This window comes from Semicossyphus pulcher, unplaced genomic scaffold, assembly GCF_022749685.1.
Source record: "Semicossyphus pulcher isolate SPU_LCO1_2020_fin unplaced genomic scaffold, fSemPul1.0.p SCAF_3, whole genome shotgun sequence".
In the NCBI taxonomy this organism is placed as follows: Eukaryota; Metazoa; Chordata; class Actinopteri; order Labriformes; family Labridae; genus Semicossyphus; species Semicossyphus pulcher.
The window spans coordinates 16,976,298-16,996,026 of NW_027211704.1; the positions used below are offsets into that span (position 1 = coordinate 16,976,298).

At 44.9% G+C, this 19,729-nt stretch overlaps 1 protein-coding gene across 1 annotated transcript; it reads right to left on the reverse strand.

Moving 5' to 3' along the window:
• Window positions 1–15,155: 15,155 nt before the first annotated feature.
• LOC138606422 (neurogenic differentiation factor 4-like) lies at window positions 15,156–16,163 on the reverse strand. Its single transcript, XM_069678891.1, has one exon. It carries the CDS (start codon window positions 16,161–16,163, stop codon window positions 15,156–15,158), a length of 1,008 nt encoding a protein of 335 aa, XP_069534992.1.
• Between the last annotated feature and the right edge of the window lie 3,566 nt (window positions 16,164–19,729).

Below are 19,729 nucleotides of genomic sequence, written 5' to 3' on the forward strand. Positions count from 1 at the left end.
GGAGGAGGAGGAGGAGCACAGCAGCAGCAGCAGCAGCCCTGACCGCAACACAACATGCACTCACACTACTGCAAGGGAGCCTGTAATTTATTCACTGTTCTATATTCAGTCCAGCAGGAGGAACAGCAGAGAATGCAGCTGAGATGGAGCCCTGCATCAGTGGAGGAACCTCTGCACCACAGCATGCCTCTCTCTCTCTCTCTCTCTCACTCTCTCTCTCCCCCCTCTCTCTCATGTTTTGGGGTTGGGTATAACCTAAAGGCACCTTGCATTCCCGAGCCGTGATTGGCTGGAGGCTCGGCCAATGAGAGCAGTCGGTGCTGAGCGTTTTCTTTGGGTGTTTGAAACAGGAGGCAGGGTGATAATGCTGCTGTCGATTCTGCTCTGCCGTTCCCTCTGTCACCCATTTTTCTGCTGTTTACTATCGCCGACTTTTATCCCCCTCTTGTCTCACCCTATTGTCTGCCTCGTGCTTCACACCGGCCGCATCTGAAACACGTCTTGAATACTTTCATGTCTGCCCTCACAGCATCCTCCCCTCTGTGCGAGGCCAAATATCTGCCCCCGGACTTCCCTTTTCGACCTGTTTACACAAAGAGCAGAGTTATATCTTAAAAAACGCTGACCGGGGTTCACGCTCCGTTCGCGAACAGAACAAAAAAGAAGAAGCAGACAGTGAAGTGCGACAGAGACTGACAGCTCCAGACACTCGATGAAGCGTCGGAGGGAGGGGAGGAGAGATTGAGGTTAACGCAGGCTGACTCGGGATGAAGAGGAGAGGTGAGGAAATGTTGAAGATGTGTCGGAGCAGCGGGATGAAGGAGGTCGCTGACAGCTGTTTGACACGCTGGGAGTGCTGAATGAGCTCAAAAAAGCAAGTTCACCGCACGCACGACTGTTCCAACATTAAGCAGAACGATGTCTTTAAAGATGAGCGCTGTGCTAATGTGTATTCATGACTTCATTAAACTCGCTCACGCACGATCAGGCAGCGCTGTCACTGGATGACAGGAAACAAGAAGTGATCCATTTCTACAAAACTTACAGTCATCACTCACAGTCAGAAACGACACACACACTAAATCAGATAACGCCTGTGTATGTGTGTGTGCGTGTGTGTGTGTTTAACCCGTGTGAACCCAGGATCGGGTTTGTGTGAGCGAGCTAAGGTTTCCTCATTAGTTGAGTCGGGCTGAATAATGCAGGTAGGTGTATTGTTGTGGCCAATGGGCCAGGTGCTAATGTGGCTGTCTGAGGCAGGAGGGTCAGACACAGCATGACTTTAATGGATGTCACCATGGGAAACTGAAACCGGACCAGAGGACTCAGGTGACGCACCATCCTGCATGTGTGTGTCTCTTGGGGGGGAGTTATGATGAGGCTGTAAGTTGCCCACTTAACGTTATTGCCAGGTTGATAGAATATTGTGGACGTATTTACGGCCTCGAGAGATTTTTCCAAACATAAACTTTGTGCTGTCGTGCCTGTAAGAGCAGTGTTAAAGCTGTATTGAAAACCTGTTCTTGCTTTTCTTAGGATGGTTCAGTCGGCGGCCGACATGCATATATACAGAGTTTAATAGTACAGGTGCAGTGAGAGCACAGGCCTGTGTGTCTTCATAGTTTTCTCAGGATTGAATTAAAGAATAAAGTTTATTCATCCAACTGTTTATTTTAAGAGTTTCGTTCACTTTGTTCCGGACTGAAATAACAACAACTGCTGCTGAATTTTGTTAATTTCAGCGGCGCCCTTTCATACAGTATTTTGACCTAAATAGCAAAACACAGGATAAGCATGTTAGCGTTGGTTATGTGGAGGAAAGTATTATTATTAGATTATTGAAGGTATTGAAATGCCCTTATTTTTATTTAAAGAAGGGGTTCCCAAACTTTCCAAAGTAACGGTGCCAGGGCCTGGTGACCCCCACTGTCCCTGGAGGTGGTTAAAGCGCACAGCTGTGCACAGGCACTAATAGGCCTATCCAAACACCGGCATTAGAACAACACAAAAGACCACAACAGCCAAACAACTATAATATTATTTAAGTAGTTTAAGAAGAAGCAAAATACTAAGTAATCGTCATGTGTGTGTCTGTATGCGTAAAGAGCAGCAGGCACCTACACTGTTGTCAGAGCAGAGCAAGTCCGCTCTGGGTTTAATTTGGAGACAGCCACTCAGAATCTCATGACTCTTTTAAGTGGCTGAAGTTTGTGGTACTCCTGACCCCGTCCGCAGCGGAGCTGAGCTTAGCTTCTGTGTAGGAACTCCGGCCGGCTCCTGCTAACAGGGGCCACGCTGACTGTTATCTACTGTACGTAGTACACTTACTATCTGTAAGTACCTCATACAACCCCACTTCAACAAATCCAAAGTATTCTTTTAAATAATCCTTTAAATGTTTTGACACAAACTGAGGCAACTGTAGTTTTATGATTGTTACTTTACGTCCACTCTACCTTCGCCAGAGTTTCCAACCTCATTTCTTTCATCCAACTAAAAAGAGGGCAATTTTTTGGCTTTGTCAATGTATTTTTGTTAAAGGGCCAATTTGTCCCAGAGGTTAGTTGTTATTTGTTAACCCCTGTTTTATTGGCTCCATTTAACAATGAATGTAGCTTTTAATCAGACCCTACCTTTCAGAGCATGCAACACAACTGCTGGTACAGGCTCTCGTGATATCACTGCTGCAGTTCCCTACTGGCAGGCCTTCCTGCATGCACATTCAAACCTCTGCAGATGACCCAGAACGCAACAGTGCAACTGGTCTACAATCAACCCAAAACAGCACGTCACTCCACTGCTCATATCCCTCCTAGTTGCCGCTCGCATCAAATTCAAAACCCTGTTGCTCGCTTACGGCTAATGCCGATCTGAACGCCCTCATCCAGGTCTACACTCCTTCCGCCCACTACGCTCTGCCAAGGAAAGGCGCCTGGTACTCCCATCACAACAGGGCCCGAAGTTGCTAACTAGACTCTTCTCCTCTGCCGTCACCCGGTGGTGGAACAAGTTACCAAACCGCAGAGTCCCTTTCACCTTTAAGAAGAAGCTAAAGACCCAGCTCTTTCATGAACACCTTTCTCCTAAAGATATTGATGCTATTGATGATGATGACATTGAGGATGTAGTTTATGTTGTTTAGGATATTCATGATGATGATGACTATATTGACCTTGTTGATGCTGCTGATGATTATTATTATTTTTTTTAAAAACGTCCTGTGCACTTCCTGTTGGCACCAGCGTCCGGTCGCACTCGAAGCTGTTTATTGGCTCTTACTGACTTCGTTCCCTCCCGTCTCGATCGTTGCTTGTGTTGTATTAACTCTCAGATGTACGTTGCTTTGGACAAAAGCGTCTGCTAAATGAAGTTGTAACATTGTTGTAACATTAATCAGCATTTTGGACAAAGTTCTAATTGAATCACTGTTGCTCATAATTTGCGATGTTTCAAAGCAAAAGGTGTACCGATTCACAGTCATAATAAAGTTCAGATTCATCCCAACAACTATAAAAAATAGACAAGAAAAAATACAATTTTGCATCTAATCGAGTCTTTGTATTTCAAAATTGTGCTTGTTTTTGAGATACAGCTTGTTTGTGAAGTAATGAAATTCTTGCTAAATGCTGAAGCATGCTCTCCTGAGAGCAGTATAACCCAGAGACACGGAGCAGTTAGTGCCGAGCACAGACAGATGAGGTGGAGTCGCATTCCTCCTGTCACACAAGCTATTTGAAATTTATAGATAAAATGATTAAAATGTTTGCGAGCTGTGCAGTCAGTGTGTGCGTGTGTGTGTGTGGCTATGTGTATGTGACCTCAACCATCTTCTCATTCTCTCAAACTGCCCCAGGAGGCCATAACTGTGTCGACAGGCTTGTTGAGCTCTAATTTTAGCCGTGATCGTTACCGGTGGGCCCTTTGGAGACCGGAGGGGTCCTGCCAGCGTTTGACAAAGACGTGTTACGGACCTGAAACAGCCTTAGCAAGGGGTTAAATCTGCCACTTGCAGGCTAATGTGGCCGAGCAGACACAGATGAAGACATGAGAGAAACTTCCTGTGAAGCTCTGGTGACTTGTAACAATATGAAGCTCAGGTGTTTGGTCGTAAATCTAAGTCTTGTACTTCTCCTCTGGTGGCAGAGTGTAGGTGGTCGAGGCAGAGAGCAGAGCGTCTGTTTTACGGCTCCTCAGAGGTTAAAATAGTTGTTACGAGAATGGAGACTGGGAGTGACCGGCTTGAACTATTCATAAATGCACACGCACGAATACACACACTGGACATGACCTGTGCTTTGGATTGAAGAGGTTTATAAGCTGATCTACCGTTTAGGGTTGCTTTGTTGGGGAACTGGTGCTTAAAGCTCCTGTGAGGAGTTTTTATCAGGCTATGAAACAGACTGAAATTAATTCTGATGCCTCTATGTGACCTACTAAAGCAAACCAGACCACCAGCGACAAGATTGGTTATTTCTATATAGTTATTTTTAATGCCTGAAACCTCTGGTGGGGACGTGGGAGGTGTCAGATGAAGCGATTAACTGCAGGCTACCTTTTGTTTACATTTTCCAGGACGAACATTTAAAGTGAGTGATACATACGACTGTTAAAGAAAACAGGATGAGATGTTTTCTTAAAAAGCACCACTTAAGCATTCACAGGACAAAATCAGCAAAGAGATAAGAGGAACAGCTTCGTCCACAGGGGGCGCCAAAATCAACACAGACTGAAAGTTCCTCACAGGAGCTTTAAGTTAGATTTTTGTATCTAACTGAAGATTTGTTTATACCCATGGTTGTAAATTTGTAATGATAAGCTAAGCTGTTTATAAATATACATATTTCACTACACTGTATATAAGCAATAAGCAATTAAATCCTCAAAAACTTGCATTAAAACTGCAGTTTATTGAGTACTTGCTAGCAGTGTAGTGGATGCAAAGCTATTAGCTGACTCGCCGAGTCCCGTGGTCGGATTTCTGAACGGTTCTGACCGTAGAGTGAGTAGTTCCGGCGACATGCCAGGGTCATGAAACCAAAAAGTTTTATGCTACAAAAACAACACGCAGGCAATGGTGATCCATTTTCAACACAAAATCACCCTCCTAGGATTTCACTATTTTCTCTCTTGACAAATCCAGTATCACTACGCCTGCAGGAAGCCGGCTTCTCAGGTGACGTGATCCATCAGCTGTTTCTAAGAGAACACGCTGGAATGGGTAACTTGTGAGACGACGTTTGTTGTCGCAGAGGAAAATACATTTTCCCTCTAAATTTGTGATTTTCCTGGCTGTAGTAATAAAATAAATTCCACTGCATGTATTTTATCGTTTTCCTGACACGGATCGTGCACTTAGAGGTCCCGTTGGATCCGTTGTTAAAGGTAAATCTTACTCCTACTCATATAGTCCAATATGTTTACTTCAACAATGACGCGAATCAGTCAGAATCAAAGTGAAGCGGCTGCTCGGTCGGCTTACCTGAGAAACCGGCCTGCAGCAGGCGTAGTGATACTGGATTGTTCAAGAGAGAAAATAGTGCCAAAAGAACGGCTATAGTATATGAAATCGTAGGATGATGATTCTGTGTTGAAAATGGATCACCATTGCCTGCGTGTGGTTTTTGTAGCATAAAACTTTTTGGTTTCATGACCCTGGCATCTCAGCGGAACTACTCATTCTACATTCAGAACAAGTCAGAGTTCCAACCACGGCACTCGGTGAGTGAGCTAATAGCTTTGCATCCACTATGCTACGAGCAAGTATTTAATACAACCTCAAACACTTGTCCAAAAATCCGAACAATCACTTTAACTCCACATCAGACACAGGGTTTAAAGTCTACCCCCCAACCCCCGCCCCGTAAGATCAGTCACATCACATGAGTGACTGCGTTCATACTAAAATCACATGATTACAACTGAGGCAGCGCGATCTAATGAAGAAGATGTTGGGAGCACTTTGCAGCTCCAGGAAAAGCCAGAAAGTGGATGTTGAATTTAGATGAATTTCTTACTGAAATTGTGTTGGACATTACATTATTAAGCTGACACACAACACAAGTCTTTAAATCTTGATTTGCATCGAGTACCTGCAAACTTGAATCGCCCTCCTTAATGATATCAGGGAAGATTTTGCTCCTGGTGTCGCTGTTTTAAAGATCTCTTGTTTCCACTGACATTCTTGTGGATGTGCACACAACTACACTAACAAACCCATCTTCTGAAATCAGAGAGCCTCCTTCCACTTTATCTCATTACGTCTCCTCCTCTGCCAAACATCTCTATCCCGCCGTGATGCTGATGGAGGAACAGTTTGATCAGGAATGTCGTGACAGACAGTAGCGTCTTTATTTCATGCTCTCTCCTCTCTTTCCCCCTCCTTTCCTCCATCATTCCTTCCCTGCATCACACCGATGCTGCATGTGAAAGGTCAGAGGTCAGACCAGGTCTAAGTGCAGAGCCTTGTCTGACACAGAGCGCTGCCGTTAGTTAAGAGACGGCCCTAACTTTCATCAAAGAGAGAAACCTTCAAAGCCTCCTGTAAGACTGTCACTCGCTCTTTCTGTCTGCTCAGAAATTGCAATAATGAGGGCATCCCGGCTTACCCAGCCCTCACTTCATTTTACGGTGATCAAAGGAGGAATGCTCGAGCTTGTCGCTGGTTTCACATTGCTCAGTAGTCTGTGATGATCTTACCTGAGCCCCACATAGGTCGCCTCTGTTCTTCACGAGGCTCGAAGCGATCCAAGTCCTAGTCCAGTAGAGTTTCCACAAAGGTCAGCGTGTCAGCCGGCATAAAGTAACTCAGACAGAGGTCCTCTTTGAGCGGAATAAATAAAAGTTAGCGCCAAGAGATAAATAAAGTAGCAGGGAGCGACATGAGTGCAGACGTTGCAGCAGTCAGCTGGAGAGAGAAGAGAGGGAAGCACTCTGCACAGGCAGCCACATGCCAGCAGTGTCGCTGCATTAAACAGCAGGTGGCTTAATGTTCACCTTCTTCATCCTCCTCACAGCCTCTTTACTTAACTCTTCTCATATTCCTTTTAATCCCTCTCTGTGCCACTCTGTTTCTTCTCCGTGTTTCCCCCTTCATGCCGCCGAAACCAGCGCAGGAGATTCCAGAGGCTCGTCCTGCTTCTTAGGACGGGGGGGAACCTAATATGTGAGGACAACTGTGGAAGGAGGGAGATCCAGGCAGAGAGAGAGTGTGAGGAAGAGGAGGGGCGGGACACAGAGGAGGGGGACCCAGCGACGGATGGCAGATCAGAGGAAACATGGATTGCATCGTGCGCGTGTGTTGTTGGAGGAGGAGGAGGAGGAGGAGGAGGAGGGCTGCATGTCGTTGAAACTTGAGACATGAAGGAGAGGAAGAAAATGTTGAGACGAGGGCAGGGAGAAATATGATTGCAGACGGATTTGTTTGTTTGATTTGGAAAAGAGTGCACATACAAATGTCTCTGCCCAACGAGCTGCACAAAAACAGATACCAGGTTTTCATGTTTTTGGTTTATTGACACAATTATGAAAAGTCTGAGAAAAACACCATATCAGACTTTGTCTTGAAGAAAGTACTTTTCTCAATCACAGCTTTGCTACAGTCCACCGATCTCTGTCCAGATGACATTATGAGGATACACTTTGTGCCCTCAGACAATATACATTTGTCATCTTTAAGATTGTACCACACTTTTTTTTTATTCCTTAATCGATTGTCCTTGTTGAGAGAGAGAATCTTACACCTGCACTGATTATTTTGCACACTTGGGGAAGCTGCAATACGCTGTTAGCTGCTAGCTATTAGCTGTTATTTAAAAGGTGTTGTGGCAACTTTCATTTAGACTCCAATATACGCTCTCTTTTAGCTCTTTTTGGTCTCAACCATCTCCTGAGGACAATATCTGCCTCTTTAGCAGCTGAATGATGTCTTAGCTCACCAGTTAGTTAGTGACTGTATCTTTCTGTCGTTTGGTTCATGTGCTGGGGCTCGAAAAAACCATGTAAACACTTGGAGCGTTAAAGTCTGTAAACCCAAAATAATGAGCTAAAAGAAGAGCTGGGTGATAAATATCTGTGGGTTTGTTAGCCTCTCACATTACAAAAAATCTGTTAGGATGAAAATATATTTTCTAAATTAAGAGTATAAACCAATCAGCCATGACATTATGACCACCTGTAATATTGTGTAGGTCCCCCTTTTGACGCCAAAACAGCCCTGACTCGTAAAGGCGAAGGCTGAAGGTGTGCTGAGGTATCTGGCACCAAGACGTTAGCAGCAGATCCTTTAAGTCCTGTAAGTTGTGAGGTGGGGCCTCCATGGATCGGACTTGTTTGTACAGCACATCCCACAGAGACTCGATTGGTTTGAGATTGAGGGGATTTGGACGTCAAGTCAACACCTTAAACTCGTTGTCGTGTTCCTCAAACCATTCCTGAAGCATGTTTGCAGTGTGGCAGGGCCGTTATCCTGCTGAAAGAGGCCACTGCCATCAGGGAATACTGTTTCCATAAAGGGGTGTACTTGGTCTGCAACAATGTTTAGGTAGGTGGTACGTGTCAAAGTAACATCCACAAAAATGGCAGGACCCGAGGTTTCCCAGCAGAACATTGCCCAAAGCATCGAACGGCCTCTGCCTGCTTACCTTCTCCCAGTAGTGCATCCTGATGCCATGTCTTCCCCAGGTCTTCCCGGCCTTCTTCCATTGCTCCGTGGTCCAGTTCTGATGCTCACGTGCCCATCGAGAGCGCTTTCGGCGATGGACAGGGGTCAGCATAGGTATTCGACCAGTCTGCAGTTATGCAGCCCAATATGTAACAAACTGTGATGCTCTGTGTGTTCTCCCACCTTTCTATCAGAACCAGCATCAACTTTTTCAGCTGTTTGAGCAACAGAAGCTCTGCTGTTGGATCGGACCACACGGGTCAGCCTTCACGTGCATCAATGAGCCTTGGCCGCCCATGACCCTGTTGCTGGTTCACTGGTTTTCCTTTCTGGACCCCTTTTGGTACTGACCACTGCAGACCGGGAACACCCCACAAGAGCTAAAGTTTTGGAGGTGTATAAGCTATGAAGGAGGATATTTATCCAATCCCCACCCTTAATACTCACCCAGACTGAATGCTGATTGTCTCAGTCATATCTTCCAAACCCCCTTCAGCCTGTGTAGCATCTGTGTTAGGATGCCAGCCCCTTGAATCTGTTTTCTGTCAGATTCAACAGCGCAAACATCAGGAGGTTAGCTTCTACAGCTGGTGGCCTTCTTTAAAATGCTGATCAACTGCAGGCCCTCAGCCACTTAGTCTCGGCTTACTCGGTTCAATTTGTCATCCAATGACGCCCACACACACACAGCAGCGTGCTTTAATAGCTGGCGCGATGAAACGGATGGCTGTGAGATGAACGCAGTCGCACAAACTTTACAAACATGATACATTTGGACTCCCGTGTGCTAGCAGGTCGAATCCACGCTGCTGCCAGTTAAAGTGTTAATTCAGATCGGATGTCGTAAATGTGCTTACAAGCGTTGTTTCAGGGAGGTAGGAGGGTATCAGTGAGGAGCAGGAGGCGAGGCCTGAGGTGAGACTGACGCATGGCGCAATGTCGAGTAAATGTCAGGCTAACTCTGATAACAAGAAGTCAGCTCTGCTCTGCATCCAGATTTACAACTGGGCTGCAGAATAATGTGAACAATGTGAGGTTGGAAACACAAGAGCTCTTCACTCGCTGAACGTCATTAAAGCGTTCATATAGCTCTATTAAATGAGAGGTATTTAAAGCAGTAATGGCAGCGTCCAGGCAGGAGGGGCACGCTCCCACTGAGGTAGAGATTGTAAACTCATATCCGTGTTTCATTTAAGACACACACTTACTGTTTTATGTCATTGGCATAAAGCAGGCACACACAAACACACACACACACACCTTCTGGCGATGTGCCATGTAGGGGTTAGGTTAAGGGACAGTGGGGAAGGACAGCAAACTGAAGCAGTAAGCACATTTCACCAGGGGGGTACAGTTACACACACACACACACACACACTGATTCCTTCCCCTCTACCAATCAGGGTCCCTCGTCTTGTCTCGTCTCTCTCTCTCTCTCTCTCTGCAATAAAACTTTTACAAGAATGCTCACCATTATATCTGTCAGAGTTATGCAGGACGCCGCGTTCCTCTCTTTCTCTGATCTATTTGTAGCTCATCAATGTTTACACACGTCCTTATTTCCCCTCGAAGGATGTAAAAACTCTTTAGCCAACAAATTAAACGATAGTTAAATTTTCCCAGCTCTCTGATCTCTTGGCTCGGTCGGCTTTTGTCTCAGACTAATAGTCCATAATGGGAATATTCTGCCCTCAGAGGAAGGTCAAACAAGGACAACTGGGCATAAGCGGTACAAGATCGGACTATCATTTGAGACATGAACCAAAGGTTGTTCTACAAAACAACACAATAAAACAGATACATCAAGAAAAATGTTATCATATTATATTTTAAGTATTAAATGTTGTTATTGTAGCGACTTGAGGCTGAGGTCGGGCCTCGTACCTGTCTGGCACACGTATTAATGAAAAAGGTGATGAACTCATGACAACATGTACAAACTCCTAATCAAAGTGATTTAATGTTAATAAAATAATTTATGTATAAAGGCACTATCAGAAACAATAAAAGTAAATGAATAAAAACACAACATTCAGTCCAATAACTGTCATATAAACAATGCCAGTTATTCAACATTTGAGGCTCCAGTGTGCCTGCATCCTGCAGAGCACTGTCTGTTTTGGTTCTTCCTTTTTTCCACCTGAAGGATACAAGCACAGACCACATCCCTCTGCTCTATTAGGCCTTGCTCTTCAGTGCCCCCTTTGAAGATTAAATCAGTGAGATTTCCTTGATTAATCCTTTTTCATGTCCTTTCACAGTAAATAATTCCACGGTCTGATACGATCGGCGGCTGGATAGAGAGGACAGCGTGCAGACTTCTGATGGAGCCGCGTCCCCCGGGTACCTTCATTAGCCTGATTATTCTCATCCAAACACTCTCCATCAGCCGGTTTACATGTAAATAGGTTAATTCTATTCCCACTCCTCGCTCACTGTGCTGTGTTTACAGATGTGAGCTAACCAAATGCTTTCTGTCTCTGTCGGATACAAACTACGTGGGCTTTTTTTTCCCCCTGCAGAATGTTTTTAACAGACAATTTCAGTCACTTTTTAAATCCAGAAAAACAAAGACAGAGGCCATCATGTTTCTTTCAGCTACAGTGTTTCAACAAGGCCTCAGTCACAGCTCATAGTCACACCATATTGTCTAACGGTGACACCTTGTGGACAAATGCTGATCTCTCGTCCGACTGATGATTTATTTCAGTAAATAGAACCTTCACCACTTGATGGCGCTGCAGCTTTACTCTCCTCACTTATACATTCAGGACTTAAAAATGCATCTTATGATAGCCAAAGTACTCCTCATGGGCCTGTACAGCACAGTACACTCCTTTCCTCTGAACTTCACTTGAACAAGATGCCTTAAAAGGATCCCGGTCGCATGTTTAGCACCGTCAGAAGCTTTGTTGTCGAGTGCACAATAGCTGCCTGCTGTTGTGTAGCAGAGGAGATGAGAAGCTGCCCCGACTGCCCCTCTCCCCTCAGGATTAGTGACTTAATGCAACCATTCAGACACTGAGCTCTGATCAGCTGCTTAAAACTGCTTTATCCCCAATAACACGACCACGCACGCACAATGTGCACACTGCCACAGACGCGTAACACGCATGGATGAACATACATAAACCCTCTCTGTAGGTTTATGTTGCATATAAATCACTTTATCTGTTTTGTCATTTCCTCATAATTTCACATTTCTCAGGAAGAAACAATTTAAAGCTAGAAATTAAAGGAAACATTTGACTTTTCTTTTTAACCTCAAGTAAACATTTTTCTGTTTGTTTAAAAAACTGTATTTTGTGTTGGAAAAGTAAGAGAACATTGTCATTAGTAGGATTGGGACAAAATATTGATTTGGCAATAAATCGTCATTCTGACTCGTGCAATACAATTATCATTAGGCTGCTGCCAAATAAGTTTAATTTACAAATATGCGGCGTTTTAAACTGATTTCCCTGCGATTTGGACTCACCACGGCCTTACTTCATGACTCGGAAATGGCTGAAGAAGATGTTGACAGCAGGATAAAAGGAGAAGAAGAAGACAGTGGGATACTGTTGGACAGAGGTGAAAAGAAGTCCAGAGATTCGCCAGCCACTTTCAAATCCAAAGTCTTAATTTGTCGTTCTATAGTTCTGTGATTTAAAAAAAGTACAATTCTGTGAAACCGAATTGCAGTAAATAAATAAATACATTAATCCTGCATCGTGACAGGAGTATCATTATAATGTATGATTGTCTTGCAATATGGCAGGCCTTCCTGCATGAACATGATCCAGAACGCAGCAGCGCGACTGGTCTTCAATCAACCCAAAACAGCACTATGTCACTCCACTGTTCATATCCCTCCACTGGCTCTCAGTCGCCGCTCGCATCAAATTCAAAACCCTGCTGCTCGCTTACAAAACAGCAATAAAAACGTCTCCTGCCTACCTGAACGCCATCCAGGCATACACTCCGTCCCGCCCACTACGCTTTGCCAATGAAAGGCACCTGGTACTCCCGTCACAACAGGGCCCTAAGTCGCTAACTAGACTCTTCTCCTCTGTAGTCCCCCGGTGGTGGAACGAGCTACCAAACTCCATTCAGCCCGCAGAGTCCCTTTCACCTTTAAGAAGAAGCTAAAGACCCAGCTCTGCACTTAATGATGATGCCATTGATGATGATGATTATGATGTTGAACTTGTTGTTGTTGATGATAGTTAAAAAAAATTAAAGATAGCTTCTTTACGCCCTGTGCTCTGCCTGTCTACACCAGTGTCCGATCGCACCTGAAGCTGTTTGTTGGCACTTCGTTCCCTCCCCTCTTGATCGCTGCTTGTGTTGTATTCAATCTCGGATGTGCGTCGCTTTGGACAAAAGCGTCTGCTAAATGAAATTGTAACATTGTAACAATATATCACTTATCGCGGAATCGCTGTATCGTGATATTAACGTTATCGTATCATAAGGCACCCTGCGATTCCCAAGCCTAGTCATTACTTTTTACTAAAACCGTACTCTATCCATGTTTGTGCCTCACTGAAATCAAAAGTCACATTTACAGATATGTCCCTGCTGAGCTAGCACAAGAGACATAAAGGCTCATCTACATCAGATTCACACTCAGAGGGGTCAAAGGTCAAAAAGGGTAAGGGCCAATGCAGCCCTTCGTTTGTCTTGGGTGCAAAAGTGTCCTTTTCAAATGGGAAATCTTTTGTCCCTCTAAGACATTGGTCTATCATCTGTCTATCATCCATCATTTGGATAAAAAAAGGAGAACCCCACATTATATCTAAAGTCACATGTCCTGTCTGAGGGTCGTGCTTGCCTTCAGACAGCAGGGAGAGGCTGTTTTTGTTATTCATCCTGGCTTTTCAAAGTTAGTCCCTGCTTTTCCTGGTTAGAAGTGCAAATGTAGCACAAACACACACAAACACACACACACACACAGGCTTATGCTAATCCCTGCGCAAACAAAGTGATATATTTCTCCTGGCGCAGGTCAAGCGTGGGATGTTCATCGGCATGTTTATGAGGATTAGGAGCTTTTTATCCATAATATAACCTCTAACATCATACTTACCAAACACTCGCTCCTCTGAATAGAGAGTCGCTCTCAGCGTGGAACAGATAAGTTGACCAGCAAAAAAAAGATGATAGAAGCGGCGGCCATGATGCTTTCGGACCATTCCCACCAGTGAGCCGCGACCCTGTGTGACCTTGTGACCCCTTCTAACTGACCTCTCAGTGGGTGGCCTTCACACTGACCAGCCTGGCCATGAATTAACAGAAGTGGCTGCTCTTAGATCAGATCTGTGTTATTGTTGCTGCTGTCTTCCCCACTTTGACGGCACGTTTTCAGGCCTCAGTCTGTTGCTCTTTGTAATGTAATTTCCTCTTTTGCACCTGTCGTCTGCATTACCCTACATCGAAAAATTGAGTAAAATCAGGAATATCAAACCCTATACATTTAGATTTACATATTACAGAGTGAAAGATCGACATTTACAGACGTCTAGATTACATATTCGAGTGTTAAATTGCGTTGAGTGAAAATCAGGACAGGATTATGTAATGCCAGTGTCGATGAAGAAGAGAGTCTGCACGGCCCGGGCAGCCATGTTAATCATAAATCTTTATCTAACAACCCCGCCTCGCGCATCCAACCTTTCATTAAATGAAGGCCAGAGGATTAGTGCGGCTAAACCAGCGAGATGTTCGGAGAAAAATGAGGCTGCTGACGGTGAGGCTGAATTCATGTTGTCAAACAGAATCCGAGGACTGATAGAATTTTTGGATATTTTAATAACATCACATTTTCCAAAAAAAGACAAACAAGACAAAGAAAAGTTAAAAAGTCTCCAAAGCAAAGTTTGTTGGAATAAGATTTCCACCTGAGAATGACATTGTTGCTTCGTCACATTTATCCGTTACTCCCCTTTTTTTTTCAGTTTTAAATGAAAACATCCTTTTGTGGACAACACAGATCAGCTACAATGTGCTAGGAAATCTACCCGTGAATATGTTTATATGCTGAAACAAACAACACAGAAAAATGGACGCAAAAGAAAGAAATATAAGCGATAACTGATCAGCCTAAGAAGCAAAACAAAAAGAAGAAAAGAAGCGGGCACACATATGTACAAAAGGAGACAAGAACCTGCACATCAGAACAAAGTCAATATACAGTGAATTAAATTAGATAATAAATAGAAATACTTTTAATTTATGTAGAATATCCGATGTTGCCGGAGCTAAATTAGAAGTGCTTATGTAACAGTCACAGGACGCCTGGTCCACATGGCCGAAGAAACATGTCCTGTTTGGACCCTCCAGGTCCTTAAATCATTTGGTCATCACTTTTGTAGGAAAGTTTAAGTCAAGTAAGAAGTGTTGTAACATTGTCCAGCAGTGCTTGCCTAAAAGCACCAAACATGTAAACATCTTTATTCTACAGTTCCTCATCTAGCAGAATCAGGCTGAAGTGAAGCAGTGAAGATGATCCGTCTCAGTCTCTGTACACAGAGGTGATCTGTCGGGGGGGCATGTGTGCTGCATGGTAGGAGTCATAAGACCCCTCTAAGTGTACGTCATAGCCTGGCTGAGTCTGATACAGGCCCTGCTCCACAGGGGAGGGCGAGTAGTGGTGCGTGGGTGGGTAGTGGGGCGATGGCTCCTGTTTGGGCACCAGGTTGCTGCTGATGCTCAGAGGGGGTGTAGGAGGGCCGTCGTATGGAGGGGTCCCCACGCCGCCTGCGCTGTACTCATTCGGCGAGTGATTCTCATACACTCCTCCTTTCATGGCCCTCAGGTGCAGCAGGTGAGCAGAGTCAAAGGTGCCGTACGGCGGGCTCGGCAGGCCCGGGGAGGAGTAGCTCACCATGCCGCCCAGAGCAGTGGGTGCGACCCGGACCCTGTGTCTGTCCTCAGGCCTCATCCCAGCGCCCTGAGTGGGTCCCAGCTGCAGGCAGCCAGCCACCAGGTTGCTAGTGGGCTGCGAGAGGCCCTTACACAGCGTCTCCATGAAAGCCCGGCTCTCTGTGGACAGACCCCCCTCCAGGGCCTCGGACAAGGCGCAGATGTAGTTGCGAGCCAGCCGTAAAGTCTCGATCTTGGAGAGTTTCTGAGTCTTGGAGTGGCAGGGCATGATGCTGCGCAGGTTCTCCAGAGCATCGTTGAGGCCGTGCATACGTGAGCGCTCCCTGGCGTTGGCCTTGACGCGTCGTGCGCGGAATCGCTCCTGTCGGGCCTTGGTAATGCGCTTTTTCTTGGGCCCCCGTCGTTTGGACTCGTTTTCCTCCTCCTGTCCCTCCTCCTCCTCGTCCTCATCCTCCTCGTCTTCTTCTGCATCCTCGCTCCCCATCTCATGGGCCTGTAGGTTCGCTCCACTCGCTCTGAAGTGGTGTGACGAGCCGGATGCTTCTCCATCAGGCGAGCTCATGTCTCCATCCATCCACTGCAGCGGACTGACCGCCTCCTCTCCCTCACCTTGTCTGGCATAGGGTTTGATCATCATGATACACTAGAAACAAGAAGACAGTTTTACAATCATTAGTACTGCAGTACTGTCTTACAGATACGATGTGCTGTTTTTTGTCAGACAAATAATGACTGTAAAAATGTTTTGTAGTTATAAATTACTACTTCAACAAAATAACATTATTTTAAATTTTAAGTCTAAATTAAACCTAAGGCCTGTAAAAGATCCACTTCTGATAAACTATTTAGTGAACCGTGCCTGTCAGCAGCCATCAAACCGGCCTGACGGTTTCAGCACCGGACAGCTCCCTCATGTCACAGGTGATACTGCTAAACGAAACGTTAACGCGCATGGGGAGATAACGTCGTTGATAACTTTGTGGTGAGTGATAACACTTTGAATTGTCATATCTGCATTATCTTTTTGTCTTCCTCTCGTCCCCCCTCTCTCCCCTCTCTCGGGGTAATCCCGGTCATCTTGTGAACTGGTAAAGCCCCGGCAGCACTTCAATCTGGGCCATCGCAGGATTTGCTCCGTGGATGAAGCGACGACCATGGGATTAAATGAAAGATCGACAGCCCAGATCAGTGACAGACGATTCAGAGGGGATTGAATTCAGACATTTGCAAATGCAGAAATATTAATATTTTAACGTAAACTGCGGGCTTGAGCAGCTTTTTTGGAAATTGACGATGGAGCATATTAAAATAACCCTTTTGGGCATTTTTTCCATTAGATATATTATTTGCCTTTTTACTTGAGGTATTTTAAGCGGGGCCAGAGCTGCAAGACTATGCCAAAAACTGAACACACGTAAAATAAGTGACTATCTGGACTAAGATATAAAGACTAGGAGCAGTTTGCCGGATTAGCACACATGCACACTCAAAAATCAGTCTTACAAACTTTCCCGGGCTACATAAATTACTTTTTTGAAACCTACCCGTGCTGATGTCTTCTGGAAGCTTCTCAGGAAGTTTTCCAAATGATTTGTCTCTTCCCTCCTCGGATCCCAGTCCTGGTCTCTCTGTCACTCAGTGGAGAAGTTCCGTGCTGTGTCCCTGTGCAGACTTGTCCCACTGGGTCTCAGCTTGGGTCACTCTGCGGGGGCTCGTGGTTTTAACCTCCACGTTTAAGCTCCTCCCCCTCCTCCCATCCAATTTCTGTCGACGAGCTTGAGCTCGCGCGTGGCCGGCCCGTGGCTCGAGCCCCTGGAGCTCGCCTGTGTGTGTGTGTGTGTGTGTGTGTGTGTGTGTGTGTGTGTGTGTGTGTCAGTGAAACACTGCAGACAAACAGGAGAGGCCCGGGCCTTTGTTGCGTCGCGAGGGCGGCCGCCAAATCCGCAACACGTCCGCATTGAGCGCAGCAGAGACGCGCTCAGTCGCGTGAGCTTAACTGTATGTGACAGCTTGAAGTTGCATGTGAGCAGGTGTTTGCTCCATCCTCTCTTCCAGTCATCCATCCCTCCGCAGGCTGCAGAACAAGTTCATTTCACCCAAGAGGCGGCTCTGACCAGACGGGGTAAAGTTTGGTCACATGAGGTGCAGTCACAGACTCAGGAGTTTCTTTGGGACTCATTAAACAGCCTCTTCACTCTGCAGTATGTAGGTCCATAGCTTCTGGACTTTAGCATCACCCACATGGATTTTTAAGCAGGAATTGAAGTGAATTTTGAAATACCACATTGTTTAATATAGCCTCCATTTCTAGTAGAAGTTCAAAATGAAAGTAATAAGACTATATCAAAACTCATTATGCTTATACAAATGTCCATAAAGTCATATTATGAGTATTTTTTTTTTCTTTCTCTACTGTGGCATCATATTTATACACTGAAATCTGAATCTGCAAAGTAACAGTCCACACAGAAAGTAAAGGTGCTAACTGGAACCAAAAATGGTTCCTAGATGGGGTGCTGCAGCACAACCATTTTTAGTTCTACAATGAACCTTTTAGAAAGTTGTTCTTTCTCATGCCATAGCTGCCAAACATGGTGGAATAAAGCAAACAGTATGTCCCTCTGAAATGTAGTATAGTAGAAGATGATAGTGGAATGAAATGTTTAAAAGAGTTTAAATGAAAACTTCATCAATCTGTCATCGCACACTTAGAATGATGTTGGACTCACAATAAAGACTTACAGAAAAACAAAGAAAAACGCATTCACACATTTTTCTCCATGTTAAAATATGGCTCCCAGATTTCCCAGAATTCAGCTTGATTACTAACTGTTCCATTGGAGATTCAGGTGTGCTATGCTAGCAGTGGCTCATGTAACACGGAGCCTTTAAGTAGAGATGAGAAAAAGGCTGAAGAAGTAGAGAGCAGTCTTTTTTATTTTTAAGTCTTAAGACTCAAGTGACATATATCAAGGCAATATATCAGACTTCACAAAGCCCTACAAAGGCCACAAAAGGCTAAATATAACCTTTACCTGTGTGCAGTATCACTCCTCAAGACCTGTAGACGGCTATTCCTGCGATAAGTACAAGTACCTTTTAAATGTACTGAAGCTGTACAGCTTATAGCTGCACCTTCATATGCGCAAAGATCCCTTTTCTGGATGAAATGAAGTGTATGTTTTTTTTATTTCCTAGTGCCGCCTAAGTTTATTCAAAAAATTGAGATAAAGACAGAATCAGCTTTATATTTTAGATTGCATATGGGGGCTGCCAAAGGTTGACTTAAAGGCTTTAAAGACCTCACAGACTTCAGTCAGTCTCATGGTCTGTAGTTAGTGTAACTCCATCCATCCATCCATGCTGCAAATGGAAGGGAGGATAATTCTGTCTAAACAGGACTTCTTAGGTTTACAAACACGTTAAATCAAGTTAATAAGAATAAGGAAGAGCAGTAATGTTAATGGATAACATCCTGTTGAGACTCATCATCTCTGATCAGGGAACAAAGCGATAGAGAATAACCATGATTTAGTAACAGCAGCACATGCTCTAACACAGAGGCTGGAGGTAGGTTAGAAGGTAATCCGCACACTCCAAACTATGTGCTTCTCGTTCTAGGTTCATTCCCAGGCCGACCACCTTCCCCACTTCTCCTCCCCCCGGGTCTCTGCCTCTCCTATTCCACACCTGCAGCCTGAAATGGGAATAGCCAAGCCGGGCCATCCCCAGAGTGGAACCAGCAGGGGAATATGTTAGCTGAGGCCCCGTGTCCCCGTTACATACACTCATAACTCTGCGCATGATGCTAACATTAAAAAGAATTTGTGTTTTATTTTGAAATAGGATTATTACATTTTTATTTTCAGTTTGTCCTGCTTCTTAAATATAACCCACTCCTTATGTTCGACAAGTGTTGCTCAAGTGTGCCGCTGTATGTGTGCCATGATGTCCCCAGGTCCCTCAGAGCTGACCGCACATGATGAAGTCCTGCTGCAGATGGCCCTCTAACATACCTCTTATTTTAAAGCACTGTGGCTCAGATGCTCATCTATCCTCCACTGGCTGCCCGGCTCACTCGGCATGTTCACATTGCTCAGAGGACACCGCCGCCCTCGCCTCCTCTAGGTGCGTTCGAGAGATGGGAATTTAGCGAAATATAATGGACGTATGAAGGACGGATAAAACTTCACTCCAGTACAC

Bases quoted from the DNA above. Each gene is read 5' to 3' on its own strand.
- LOC138606422 (XM_069678891.1), bottom strand. From the start codon at position 16,163: ATGATGATCAAACCCTATGCCAGACAAGGTGAGGGAGAGGAGGCGGTC.